The sequence below is a fragment of the Stegodyphus dumicola genome, chromosome 8 (genome assembly GCF_044657685.1).
Source record: "Stegodyphus dumicola isolate Sdum_Otavi_A_Nest chromosome 8, ASM4465768v1".
NCBI lineage: Eukaryota > Metazoa > Arthropoda > Arachnida > Araneae > Eresidae > Stegodyphus > Stegodyphus dumicola.
In genome coordinates, this window is record NC_140775.1 from 58086144 (window position 1) to 58101677 (window position 15534).

General features: G+C 32.2%; 1 protein-coding gene across 2 annotated transcripts in view; it reads right to left on the minus strand.

Moving 5' to 3' along the window:
* Positions 1–15534, minus strand: part of LOC118201421 (uncharacterized) — a 426452-nt gene that overhangs the window by 205711 nt on the left and 205207 nt on the right. For both annotated transcript variants that reach the window (XM_085821882.1, XM_085821883.1), the window contains exon 2: positions 10889–10992. In XM_085821882.1, the coding sequence (XP_085678008.1) occupies positions 10889–10992 (104 nt within the window). The remainder of the gene's footprint in view (positions 1–10888; positions 10993–15534) is intronic.

The following is a 15534-nucleotide window of genomic DNA, read 5'->3' on the forward strand; positions in this document are numbered from 1 at the left end:
TGAAAATTTTTATGTCATGTGTCCCCTTGAAGTGACTCTCCAAACTTTTTTTAACGATGGCGGGCACTTCCCTATAACGGCAATGTCCACTATTAATGCCAAAAGTGGTGGCTATTTTATTGTGGAGGCACCTAATAATTTTTACATCCATGCCTTCCCCGGCACTCGAACCTAGGCTCTTGGGTATTGCAGTCAGGTTCCCCTAACCACTATACCGTCCGGGCAGCTGTAAGTAGAAACTGTAAGTCTGGTGTTTATTTACTTATCAGAATAAGTGATTTTTATTTCACTAAAGAATTACTTATTTGCAGTTATGGCTTATGAAATACATAGATAGAATCAAAGATTTCCGGTCTGATGTACTTCTAACAGAAAGAGCAAAAAGTTTAATTTGTTCTCAATATGATCTTTTACTTCGATACCCTTTTCACATCGTTTACTAAGCAAACCCAGAAAAATTATTGAAAGCCCAGAAAAGTTATTTAAAGAGTTGTTCTGAAAATGTTCTACAGCTTTTATTTTCATTCCATTACATTCACTAAATTTCACAAAATTTAGATTTCAGTTTGGAGAACGTCTACAGAATCTCACTCCTTTGGTAACATAAACCAGAGGAGAACTCTGGAAGACGTAAGCTACTTCTGGCTATGTCTTGGAAATTACAACAGAGACTTGGAAACTTTTGGCTATATCCGTTTAAATATACAGATTCACCCTAGATAATTTACATACTGGCCAGGAAACGCGCAGGGAATAAGAGAAGACAGAAAAAAATTACAAACTAAAATAACTATTCGTAAAAAAAAATAAAACCCTACATTAGCAGTAGCAGCAGTATTAATATAGAATTAATATAGAAGACGCTCTAGGGTTAATCATGGCATCGTTTCGTCGTTCTCAAAATTTTACTTTTGCTTAAATCATACGAAAGATTTCATCTGGACTTAGTTTCCCTGAAAAAAATTATACTCAGCAAAATCCCTCAGCTTTGAAATCTATAAGAGAATTTGAAGCGAATTTCGGAACACCATTGGATCAAAATATTTTAGCTTAATACTCGATCAAAATCACAGTTTACTTATTTAATTTTTGTCACAAACATATTTCTCTCAACCCAAAGAAAAAAACTTGCTTTCGGGTTCTTCAGATTTCAGCTTAAACATGAAAGATTTTCTACTATATTAGAGTTGAAATAAAGTTTAATAAAAAATAAAATCCCGTATTTTTATCAGCAACATAAAACCAACCCCATTTTCATTTCTTGTGTTGCATATGTAGGGCTAGTTTTAAGTTCTCGTAAAGCATAGTACTCGTAAATATGTAAAGACTTTTAGAGAATATTATAACATCTGAAGCCGAGAAAGAATATAACAGGAGTAATGATTTCAGCAGAAATATGTTAATGGGAGATGTGGAAGAAACGTTATGCTTTTCAGCACTTTTAAATCTGCAAAGCAAAATACTTGCAGATCTAAGGAGAATGTAGTTTCTTTGAAAGAAAAATATCCTTTAAGTAAAGGATATATAAAACTCATATATTTACTTACAAGTGCACATAACGTACGTGTATATGATGAACTGTTCTCTAACTTGCGTTACCAGTAATTCAGTCATAATTCAATAAAACGCTAGTAAAATACTGTTACGAAATGTACAGGCGCGGTAAGATGGCTTCCCCGCAAAAGCAATTTTAGGGTTGCCATAAAAGGGCAAAGGAGGGTAGGGTTGTCATAATTGGCGAGAAATTGCCCATTTGGCGACAAAATTGGCGATATACCATGGACAGTTGGAGAACCTTCTGGAACGAATTCTTACCGGTTTAGCCCAGGATGTTCCCGAACACAAGCCGAAAGCTATATAAACCCTGCTGGTCCGCAGTCAGTTGGTGTGTGTGCCTTGTCTAGCGAGCTGATAGTCATTGAGTGAGTGTCTCGAAGTCTAGCGCCGAGTTGGTCGTCGAGTGCATCTAGAGAGTCATTTAGTGCATCATCGAGTTTTGTCTTAGACTGTGCTGAGTCGAGAGCTATACTCTTGTGTATAGTCGAGTGTATCGTGTGGAGAGTCTCGGGAGTACGTGGAGTTCCGAGAATACCAAGCAGAGATGGGAGCTGTGCTTGGGTGCTTTGCAGTGAAGCTTTCTCCACCGTTATTGCCTGACAGTGTGAAGGCTGTGTCGCTGATTGTTCCAGCGTGTTTATAGTAGATTTTCAACGACTGTAAAAGTTTTATTGGAGCTGTCCTGACAATACTGCCTAATAAAGTGTGTTTCGATACTTCATCAAGTGTCGTCGTTATTCACTCCAAATCCACACGAACCCCGTACGAACGTGAAGGAAGAAAATAACTTAACAACTGGTGTCAGAAGAATAAAAAAACGTAGCAATATTAATAAATACTTTCATGTAATTTCGATTGAACGTTGCTTTTTTATGTTTCTGGTATTAATCAGAAATTTGAGTCTCCAGTCAAATGAAAGAAAGGAAAGATGTAATGTGTTTTTTAAATGTTAAATGACAAAAAAAAAATGATTGGGGGTACACAACTACTGTCAACTACGTAGTATTATCTTGTTTTGTTTCTGTAAACAAAGGCACAGATGAAGCCTAAATCAAAAAGAAGTCGAGGACATCTTATCAACAATGTTTACAAAGTTGAGCTCCGATCATGCTTCTCAACGATGACATCAGATGCGTTGAAAAATTATTTTTTAATTCAGAAGATTGGGCAGTACAAATTCATTCTCTGAGACCCTTAAAGACCAAAATGCGCTTAATTGAAAAACTTTTTATATGATTATGTTGAGACACTGATTTACGGTAAAGGAAAGTCTGAATCCTTTTTACCAAAATGTAAGACTCCCTGCAGCGATTCTAATCGCTAATCCTGATGTGGACCATGATGAAATGTTTTCCGAGGAATACTTGATTAGCTTGTATCCCAAGCCATAAAGCGTAAGCCACTGACACATTTTCCTTTGAAGACCATGTAATTCGTCCAATGGTTCATACCACAACACAGATAGTTTTACCCCAGGCTCTAATCCTGCTGACTGAAGAGAAGCTAATTGCATGAACGTTTGGTAATTTCCCTCACAAATAACTTATTTATGAAACGAGTTTTGATTCTAAATTTTTGCACAGGAATCGCTACTCATAGGCTAGATTGTTTTAATGCGTTTCGATGATAATCAAGAAGTAAAATCAATTTAAACCCAAATGTACTTTTTTTAGAGTCGGCAGTATTAGAATATCACTTCAGTGTACGCTGCGCTGGTACGTGCAGTTACAGTATGATGGTTTTTTTTTTTTTTTTTTTTCAAATATTCTTGTTTTCCTGTGATATTTGCAACAGCATAATTTTCAAAGGATGTTTCATAAAGATTATGACACAAGTCTAAGATCCTTAGACTAACAAAAATACTATATTTACAGCGCGATTGAAAATAATGACATCATTGCTCTCTAATATTTCAAAACTTGAATTTAGATAACGATTCAGATTTTATGATTTTTGTGGAGAGTTTCTGGAAAGTAATGTTTTAAAATTTCGTTTCTGGAAATATTTCTGAAATGCCAAGTAACTTTAACTATTTCGTAGTTCTAAAACACAACATTAAACAAGCATAATTAGTAGTTATGCTTTTTTTTTACTTATTATTTATTTCCTTGAAAGTGAGGGATGCCCCGTGGAGGTCTTTTTAAGGGAAACTGGGGAACACCACAAAAACGCCCATGTAGCCAGACCGTAAAGGACCCGAACCCCGGACCGAACTATCAGTGTTAAGCGGTTTTTACCTCTCGTACACTGGTGGACCTAGTAGTCATGTTTAGAAGACTAAATTTGTTTTAAAATTTCGTATTTGATTACTCTCGACACTGAAAGGGATTTCTAAAAACATTATATATCATGTCTGCCCGTACATTATTGATTCACGTACTACGTGGAAAAACGTATTTCAAGCTAAAATCAAATAAAAGACTGCTGTAAATTTGCGTTTTATTATGATCATCAAAGACAAAAATTCCAGTTATTATTCACAAATGCAGCGAGCAAATATGAAGCTTCAATACTGATGTTCACTCATACTATAGATGCCAGACGATGTGTTAATATTGTTACGTTTTTTCTTCCTTCCCGTTCGTACGGGGTTCGTAGATTTGGAGTGAATAACGACGACACTTGATGAAGTATCGAAACACACTTTAATTAGCCAATATTTCAGGACAACTCCGAAACACTTTTACAGTCGTCGAAAAACTACTATAAACACGCTGATACAATCAGCGACACAGCCTTCCCACTATCAAGCTATAACGGTCGAGACAGATTCACTGCAAAGCACCAGAGTACAGGTCCCGACTCTGCTTGGTCGTTCTCGGAACTCCACGTACTCTCGAGACTCTCCACGCTACAACTCGCGATGCACTCTTCGATACACAAGAGTATATATAGCTCTCGACATAGCACAGTCTAAGACAAAACTTGACGATGCACTAATTCGCGATACACTAAAAGACTCTCTCGATGCGCTCGACGACCAACTCGATGCTAGACTTCGAGACACTCGCTCAATGACTGACTATCTGCTCGCTAGACGAGGCACACTGACTGCGGACCAGAAGGGTTTATATAGCTTTCGGCTTGTGTTCGAGAACATTCTGGGCTAAACCGGTAAGAATTCGTTCCAGAAGGTTCTCCATCCGTATATGGCATATCGCCAATTTCGTCGCCAAATGAGCGATTCCTCGTCAAATGTGGCAACCCTGCCTTCCCTTGCCATTTTATGGCATTCCTAAAACTGCTTTGCTGGGAAGCCATCTTATCGCGCCTGTACATTTCGTAACAATATTAATACATCCCAATGTCCCTTTTTTTAAATTACGGAAAAAGGAAAAGTGAATTTTCTGCAGATTTATATCTGCTATTAAGATTAAAAAATTGGACACTGAAAGTTAATGCAAAAATCAACAATCACTAAATAGGTTACTTCGTAATATCTAAGTAGGTTTTTTTGAAATGTGCTGTTTACTCATCCAAATTATAATTTGTGAATTATTTTCTCTGCATTCTGGAATGAAATCTAAACTTAAAGGTCCCATTTTGAAATTTTTTTCTAAAAAAAAACTTGTAATGATAATAAAGCTTATTCCAAAAGTGTCTTCTGCAGAGGTATTTAGATGGTCTAGGAAGGTGCCAAGAGATGCTCAGTATTACTAGTAATGTGTATCCTTCAGTTAAAAAATTTCTTTTTTTTAATTCTGCACGAAACGTTGCTAGACAAACTCGTCGCGACATCTTTACATACTGTTAAGATAACAATCAGAAATTTGGTTTTAATTCGACAAAACACAGAACTTTCATTTCCAGAGAAAATACAATTTATCTTTTTTCTATTATGAATTCGTTTGTTAATTTGATAGCGCTTTGATAGTGAGCTTTTTGCATCTAATCAGATTTCAGCAGAAACATTCAAAATACTATAGATAGAAAATTTATAGGAACACATGTTACAGTCAAAATTGGGATGCAGATAATAAAAATTATAAAGTTTCATGTTTCTACAATGTATATTTATTTTTCATTATGAAGAGTGCGCTTTTCAAATATTCATTATGAAAGAAAGAGTAAGAAAGGTATCATAATTTCTAAGAAATGGAACAAGCAGTAAAAACGATATGTCCAACAAACTGCATGGCAGATTAATTTTCTTCTGAAGAATAAATACCAGGAAAGATGACGAAATAAAGACAGAGGAATATAATACCTAAAATTTCTAGAGGCAGTAGGATGGTAAATGACTCCATGAATCTAAACAAAAATCTATTAACTAATGGAGTCATTAAAATATATGAATGCATGTCAAGTGCAATAAAATATGCCAAAATGATGAAAGATACTGAAAAAGAATTCATAAAGTGCACTTCCCTTAAATAGAATTACAGCTCTTCAGTTACTTAATTTTCAGAATTTTGTATGGCTTGATAACGTTTGAATGGCTGGTCATAAACAGGTAGTACTAGTTTTGAAAACTAAATTAAATGAAATAGATTTTTGACTGTGATAACTTTAATTGATTAACACCTTTAAAAAGTTAAACTTTATTTGATTACTACAAAACATTTATAATTATTATTTGTCACATTAATATAGATCTTTTTTTAAAGCAGTCATGTCAAATTCAGTACTCAATCAATCAAATAGTGACTGAATAAGGCCTGAAACATCATCAAACACCACGTATTCAGAAATGTTAGCGTCATGATATACAATACATATACATTTCTCACTGAATAATGTTCCATAAGAAACAACATAAAAATTTAAATTTTATATTTTTTTACTGGACATCAAAATTGTCACACTCAGAGCATACACTCATTTGACTTATATTTTGATTTGGAACAGTGTATACTAATTATTTTATCTTTCTGAAATTTCCTGAGCTCGTATAGCGTCATTCATCTATTCTGAAATACGATCTAAGTATTGAAAGCTCTAAACGCAACTTTATTATATATTCTATGTAGTGTCTAATGCACACTTTTATAATTCAGAATCTTTGTAATAGCTCCTTGAAAGATATTCTCAAGAAATTTAAAAAATTGCTTTTCAATAGCTTGCCTTGAAATGAATTATTTTCCAAGCAAATTTCGTAGCAAGTAAAATTTTACGAGAAACTTGGATTCAATTATCTCCAACAAAAGAGACGTTTACGGACTTCACTAAGCTTAGAAAAAGCTTTGGTGCCTACATTCGAACAAAGCTACCTGAAAGCACAGAAAAGGTACAAGCGATTTGCATGCTCCGAATAATATTTTTCTTAAAAATATTTTGGCATTAAAGCTTCGTTGGATTAAATTTTCTAAGGAACTATTAAGGGATAAAACTACGCAGTAACTTATTACAAATTTTATAAATGTCTATGTTTATACAAGTTTCATAAAATCGTGGTTTGACGTCAAAGACGGAGCCAATCAATGAAAATATTTTACTTTAATTTATTCGTTCTTTAACTTATTCTTTAAATTCTCTCCAAGAAACTATTTTCTTTTTATATTTCCGATTGACAAAATTCAAATTGCTGTTTTCATGTCTCGAATGCGTGACTCAGGATATATAATAGATTTATGCATAGCATTGTTCTAACATATGTCCGATTTTTTGTCAAAATCGGACTTTTTCTGAAATAACATACCAGGTTTTTTTTCCATATTTCGATTCTACGACTCAAATAAATTATCCCTAAATATTAAATTTTGTAAAATTAGGTGCGACATTTACGGAGAAATTCAAAAATTTACCTTGGCGCAATTTTTTCAGTTGTGCCAAGAATAATTCACTTGGGGAACTTATTACTATATGGCAACCAATTTTCCTTTCTCTTCCATTATACCGTAGCGGAAAGAAAAAAAGGCACCTCATTCCTACCTTTTTACATTGCACATGAGCGGAAAAAAATTACATCGTTCCTACTTTCAAACAATTTTAGCAAAGTGTCTAAACCACATTTGATGTTTTATGGCTTTTGAAAAATATACCAAATTTCAAAAAGCGCGAATATATAAATTCACGCATATCTTTGGAAATTTTGAATAAAAAACTTTAATATTTTGCAGGTGTGCTTAGAAATACGTCTACTTTAAGATGAAAAAATTTTATAGATTATAATTCAAAATTGTTTTTGAAAAATTTATAAAAATTCTTTAAAAATAGAAATTAAAAATAAATAACAAAAAATGGGCGAATTTTATTTGGAATGAACCTAAATTTTGAAATGTAAAAGAAAGAATCAAATAAATTTAATAAAAATTAAAAGTTGTTTAAAGTTTAAAAAAGCTATTTAAAGAAGTGACTATGTTTAAATTTCAGGAAAGAAAGCCTCAAGAATACATTGATATCAGCAACTGAGCAAACTGTTATTTAATATATTTGTATATCTTTGAAAGACTTTTAACCATTGAGTTACACATCAAATACCTTTTAAATTCGGAGTTGCACAAAAAGCTGGATAACAACATTTCTGGTACGAATAATTTTTCAAGATTTAGCATTTTGTTTCTCCGTATTTTGTACCTTTGAAAAAGAACTCATCTATTTTTTAGCTGGATTTATTGAAAAAATGTTTCTTAAATCGCGTCGCTACTGATCAACATTTATTTTAATTTCAGAAATTTAACTTTTAGTCTCACTAAAAAATATTAATAAAGCTGCAAAAATCATATTCCAAGAAGATGGATCAAATTCTGTCATGAAGTAATTTCCAGATAAATTCTTCATTAAGCATATCTAAGCCAGGATAATTTCAGTCTGACATTTTGATGGATACATGTGCGATCGCATCGAGTCACTTCTTCGTTCAATCATTTCCTCTTGAAGTTACGTCTTAGAGGTTCTGATTTATGGATGGCTCACATCTGAAAAACCAGGTCTAATCGCTTTAGCCTAACAACAGCTTAGAGTCTAATAATTCAAATTCAATATTCTGTCAAGAATAATCTCAAATGAATCTCTTGAAGTAATTAATGATTTTTGTGCACTCATTTTAAAAGCTGTTCATAATCTGAGGTCATTAATTTTTGAGAAATGGTCATCAGAAGACAAGATTTATTAATATCAGTAATGTATACGTTAAACGCATGGCTTCTTTTTGTTTTAATCATTGTTATATATGTATATCTGTAGCTTGAAGATAAAATCACAGATATTGCCTTTTACAGCTGTAAAATGATATAGGAATTACATCGGAAATACAGAGTTTGTCGTTATGATCTGTTTGACGTACTATTTTATTCATACATATTTCAAATTCATTCCAAAACTAATCAGAAATTTAAGAAAAAATAATGAAATTAATTATATTAGCTGAATTATAATGAAAGGTACTTCTTGTTAAAGTGTCCGCAGCATTGTCTTTGGCGACATTTAAAATTTGGACAATACATATGTGGAAATAAATTTTGATAATTTTAGTGACTCGGCACGATGGCCGTTTTAACAATGAAATACCTAAAATATTGATTTTAATATATACATTTATGGGATTAGGATTAAAGCTATAGAGAAATTTTGAGAAACTTTACATTGCTACTGCTATTTGGCCATAAGGAATGCTTAAGCTCCTGCTAACGGGAGTGCATTTATTTGCTCATAATAACTGATATTCTCTAAGCAGTAACGCTATTTAAAACTTATGAAACCGCAGTTCACTGGTTAAAACTTTGTGTTAACATTTACTATGACTTGTAAAAGACTTCCACTGGTGTTTTGTATTGCAGTTGCAATTTTCTTTAGGATCATAATTTCTTAAGTAACTTATTGGCTCATTCTGGGATTTGTTGACCAACAGAAAGAAGAAGATAAAAACATTCAGCGTTCCAGTTTGAGATCATTTCATCGGCTGCTTTTTAATAAATCATGGAGCATTAGGGGTTATAGAAACAAACTTTACTTTCTGTAAACGTTTCTTGTGTGATTAGGTTTCCATTGCTTCAACAGAGAAGTTGCGTAAAGAGAGGCCCAATCTTAGCAATGAAGAGAGATCCTTAAGTTTCTGCGGCGAGATTAGATCTGTGTCAAAGTAATGAAAGAAGATACCATAGCCTGCATTCCAGCCATAATCCCTGGAATGTATTACTTGAAAAAAAGCATGAATCCAATGTGACTTATGTTCATTTAACACATACAAAACTTACACGACGTTTCAATGGGTTAATATCACCCCAGAAAATAATATTCTTATAAAACACTTGCCACATATTATACCGAAGAAAGAGCATCGTTCGGGTTTTTAATGGTATTAGCTTGTAGATACATTAAGTTAATTGGAAAAGCCGGAATGATGAAAAATTAGCAACCACCTTTGCCGGGAATCGAACCACGGACCTCTGGAATACCGGCCCAGCGTGCAGAACCACTGCACAACGAAGGCACGCCAAGAAGGTGGGAGAAATACCTTATAAGCTTTCAATCATTTTAGAGCATAAACATTTAGAGCTGCCAAGGGCCGCTTCGAGGTTGATCAGTGCATGTTGCGGTTTTAAATCTCCTTCATGATGACTGCTTCATCTCCATACAGTCCTACTGTGATTCAAGGATCGCTGGGAAAGTCGTTGAATGTACAAATTGAGGAGCATTGATTTCAGTAGGTATGCTGACGCATTGCAACTCTAATTAGCTTGATAGTACAGAAGGTTTAATTGATCTCAACTCGAAACATTCTAACGTATCAACAATCACAAGATCATAAGGGGGGAAGACACGCTTCATGAAATTATGAATAGGCCCATAATACCAAAACTTGTGAAAGACTTTTTCAAAATCAATAAAGCTCACACCTGTAATTTTTTTTTACTTACGAGATTCTGAAGAATCCGAGACAATCGCAGAAAACAAAAAGAAGTAAAAGCCTCAGAGAATTTGTAAAATTAAAGTTCATAATTCAAATAAAATTGATTTTATCCTATATCCATTATCCTACTACAAATTAAGATATTATAGAAAAAAGTATTTCTGTTAGAGAATTTCATACTACAAGTTTTCTGAAAATATCGCACACATGTTTTAAATGCAATAACAAAATGATTTTTTTTCTTGTTTGTTTGCAAGCAATATATTTAAAAGCTCTCTTCACAATGACTTCCTGCCAGATTTTAATGAGTTATGTATAAACCTTACTAAGCGCCATCTAATTTAATCGACTCTAACCTATGATCATGAAAACTGTTTTCAAACAGAATCTTGGGTCCTATAGTTGAGCTTTTAATTTTTGGTATATAACACTAAACTGAAATACCATGCAATGCATTAATTAATATTTTCCGCCACTAAGTTAATATATCATATACAATTAGTACTTAAACAAGTGGAATAATTAAAGATTAATACTTACATGCCCTTTGGCGTTGAGGTCAACTTTTGATTCTAATATTTTCCTAGTTTGTTCGACGTCATTTTTTAAGGCTGCCTCTAATAACTTCAACTCGGCCTTAGCACCTAAAATAAATAAAACTTGTTAGGAAGCGTTAAAATGCATCAGAAGCTACAGCATTTTTCTATATATTGATTTCGATAAATATGTACACAGACTTATTCCGAAACAACAAAGAATTATGCATAAGGGAAATGAATATATTAACTCTATGGTTATTGTCTACTTAATAGTTTTATGTAATATTCGAGAATACTTTAAATGATCTTCAATGCTTGACAATAGAATTCATTCCATTTTTAAAAATGAATCAAGAAAGATAGCCATTCAGATTACGGTAAGTTTCATTAAAACTGTACGAAAAATAAATTTTTGCACGAGCCTCATTGAAAAACATGAATGAAAAGAGTTTCTCAGTAATTAAATTAGTTAACAAAAATCTATTTTCATCCTTTTAAAATTACATTATCATTATTTAAAATTTTAAGGAGAATATCCAAATATTCCTAAAGGATACTTGTTAAGATATTTAATGCAAGTTTTAAGACGATTAAAGTCAGGATAGCAACAAAATAATTGGATAAGATTCAAATTCTTACTTTAAAAAATGCTTAAATTCAAAATATTTTGGATAAAAATGGTTTAAGTCGAAATTTTAGGGCCCTTTTTTTACCTCTAACGACCATCTTGCATGTTAAAAAAAATCTTTTCTTCGAACATACTTGCAGTATGATAATGCAGAAGACAAGCTTCTTAGTGCAAAAACTAAAAGAGTGCAAATGCTTTTTAGTGCAAAGAAAAAGTGTTTATTCCAATTTTCTATCAGATATCTTCATATTTATATGTCGTATATTTTTATTAAATAGGTTAATTATCCGAAATGGTGGTATTCTCGAAGCTTAGATTTTACATTCGATTAATTACGTAACTTTGAATCATGGACTGCGGTTAACTGTTCAAGAGGTTATCTCACAATCTCTTTTACGTAATCCGTTTTATGATTTAGGCTCATCAGCGGACGAACAGTAAAATCCCTAAGCGTTGTTAGTTTGATAATGGTTTAAATCACTGTACTGCAGGGGAGGTTTCGTGTTTTTACTCATGCATAACATGGATACAATATAGTTTCTATTAGAAAATTCTTCAGAAAGGTAGTATTCCCTTTAGGCTGTTAGCTTTCGTGTGTTTGGTGGTGATCCAAACAATAACAAACCATTTTATGAACTAAATCAAAATAACTTTATGTAGAAAACATTCGGAAATGTAAGTATGCTGTATCACACTGTATTTTAAAAACAAAATATAAAATGCAATGAACTACGCTGTACTAACCATGAAAGGACTTTATAAATTTGTTTATTACTGAATGTTTTTTAATAAGATTTAATAAATTCTTCTATTCCATTCTTTACATTTTATTGCGCAAATAGTGCGATGGACAAACAGCTACAGTTTATTTCAAATTTACAATACTGCAATATTGAATGAACAGAAAGTAATTTTCGTATCTTTAAGTTCCTAAAATGAGTAAACGAAATCGCAATCTTTATTAAATAATTTTATTTTTTTACGTCACAGTTCTCAAATAAGATATATCAATGATTTCTTTTATTATATGAATAGGATAACAAATCTTTAATGTACAGAATGAGGCAATCTTTAGATAATTCCTGTACTATATAAAAAATAAATTAGTAAAGTTGCTATTTTTAATCAGATAAATAGAATCAAGGTTGCATAAACTAACATTAATATCATTAAATTAATAGATAATTTTCGTCTGTAAATTATCAAGCTAAAATTAATTAAAATTATCCTTCCCATGTATCACTGAAGTACTATCGTTTAGAAGATGAAAACATAGCAATATAAAATGACAGAAAACTTATTATGTCATTATTCCATCTTAAATTAACGTCACATGAAATATTTTTTGCGTGTGTTTAGTAAAGAAATGAATGGTTAAAGATTTTGCAATTTTTCTTTCATTTTTCATTTACATATGAAACCTGCAATATACTATATCTCTCACAAGGAAAATGGATATATTTTCAACTTTTAGGACGTCTTATCTTCAGACTGGAAACAACAAGTACCTGGAAGAGGTTTCTGTCGAGTTGCTTAGAGAATCAATTAAGATAATAATTTCGGAATTCAAATTCTCACTTACTATTCACAGGAACTTGTAATTTAATCTTAACTGATGAAATTCTTTTAAAAATATTAATATTATATGGAAAACCATTGTATATTTGACTACATACAGATGTATACACAAAAATAAATTCCGCACACGGTGTACTAAATTCTCCTCCAAAATCTCCAACAACTAAGAACACTCGTAATTATTATTAACATCATCTCTTAGTATTCCAATGCGTTTCATTTTTTCCGATTCTAAAACGTTAGAATTGTACCGATATTTATTTTTATATTAAAGAGGCTTTGATCTAGCTTATTCTTCCTACTTCTTATCTTACGTTAGCATTATCTTTCGCTTCGTGATTTGCTTATCATAAATTCTTAGGTTTCCGCTGGTTGATTTGTTCTTCTATGACATGTAAAGGGCATTAGTTTAACTTAAATATTGGTTAATGTGTCTTTCAGTTTTTAAAATATTCTGCCGCTTGTAATATAATGCGGTATTAAAATGTAGCGGAATATGCTAAATTTAAAAAAAAATGAAATCAAATTTGAATAAAATACTTGCTTAAAAATAATAATGTGCAAGGGATATTTGATCAGCAGTTTATTATTGATATCAGGTAACAAATGTGGGTTAAGAAATTGTTATTTTTTGTTCTGTCATAAGTAATTTGTGGTCATCAAAAAAGAAAATTATATCACATTCGTTTTAAAATTCTTCTTGTATGAGGACTATCTGCACTCAAAAGGATAGTTCAAAGTAAAAAAAAGTAAAGTGTAAATTCTAGCATTTCAACTTCTGTTAAATTATTTTTAATTTTGTAGGCTCCAGGTGGGTTAACTTCTGTCTGGATACAGGATTAGCGGGAAACTACACAGAAAAAGGGTTCAAACCCTTTATTAACTCTTTAAAATTTACACTCGACGCTAACAAACTTCGCCTCTACTTGGGCGGTAACTGAAAGTCGAATAATTGAAAATTAAAAGTTGAAATGTTTAGCAAGTGCTAAACTAAGCTACAGGGCTCAGCGAAATCCCGAACTTCAACCGCCTGCTAAAACTAGTGGCAGCAAATAAATGCAATTAAGCCACTTGAACCAGCAATCAGCAAGCGTCAGACGGCAGAGACGGCAACTAAAGCCCAACTATCCCTTTTTCCTACCGAAACTCGGTTTTTAACTTTCCTTCAACCATATAAAATTTGCCATGCGTTCACGCGCACTACAACATTTAACTATTCTGGCACTGACAATTAGGGGAATGAAGGCTTATAGGAAAGTTTCCAAATAAAACTTTAAAATATTAGTTAAATAAATATAATTCCCTGCAATTTGATAGCAGTCATTAGTTAAATGCCAAAATTTAAGTAAAATCACACTTGATTGAATACTTTCATTTTTAATAGTAAGCATTAATTTCTTTAATGTCTACTTTTCTTTCTTGAAAATAAAATTAAACAAACCTAAAATGAATTTTTTTGAGTAAAGCCGGTATATAAAAATTGATCTATTTATAATTCTTTATAAAAATTGACGTATGTCTCAATCCAAGTAACGAATGATTCATCTCTTGTACATTGCTGAAGTACTAAACAACGAGCGCTATATTTCGTAGACACAAACAGGGCACCTTTTTTATTGTTCCATTACAATAGCTTTTCTTTCGGTACCTAACATTAACAATTCAAAACTATCTTCAATTTTCCTTACAGAACAGTTTTTCTTTTATTACTGGGGAATACTTTATTGCAAATAAACGTTTTCCCCGCTTTTTCCCCTTATTTCAAACTATACAAAAGCTTCATATTCTTGTTGAAAACATGTTTATCACTTGGATAGTCGATATATTGGAATTTAATTCGTCAGTGAATGCGGAAGAAAAAAGGACTAGTTCTTTCCGTTTTATGATAATCGTATACTAAATAACGCTTAGAAATTGTTTTATGATAATATTCGCTTTTACCCCGTTTTCTTGCTTACATTTCAAGAAGTCTTTAAGCATTTTGTTAGGAAAAGATGGTTTTAGGCGTAATGTCCTTAAATATTGATTATAGATATAAACGTAGAGCTAAATATTTTATTTGAATATAATGCAGAGTTTTACGAAAGCAGGATCGGTGTTGCAAAAGGACATGCTTCAGTGCTATATTTTAAATATTTCAAAAACGTGTTTATTTATTCCACTAAAGTGATTTCTAATCCTGACAAAATAAAAAGTATTGCCTCTAGAGAGAAATATTGATTGCAAGTTTAAGTGAAATAAATGTGCAGCTATGTCTAAAATAATTCGTATTTTTTATTAAATGAACCCGTATGTCTCCCCTTGATAATAATTTATGACAGAATTATATCCCAGCAAAATTATTTTCCTTTAACAACTAGCACATAAAGCAATAAAATTATAGCACGTTTCATTTTTCCTTACCAACTGGCATTACAACAGCAATAATGGACATTACATTA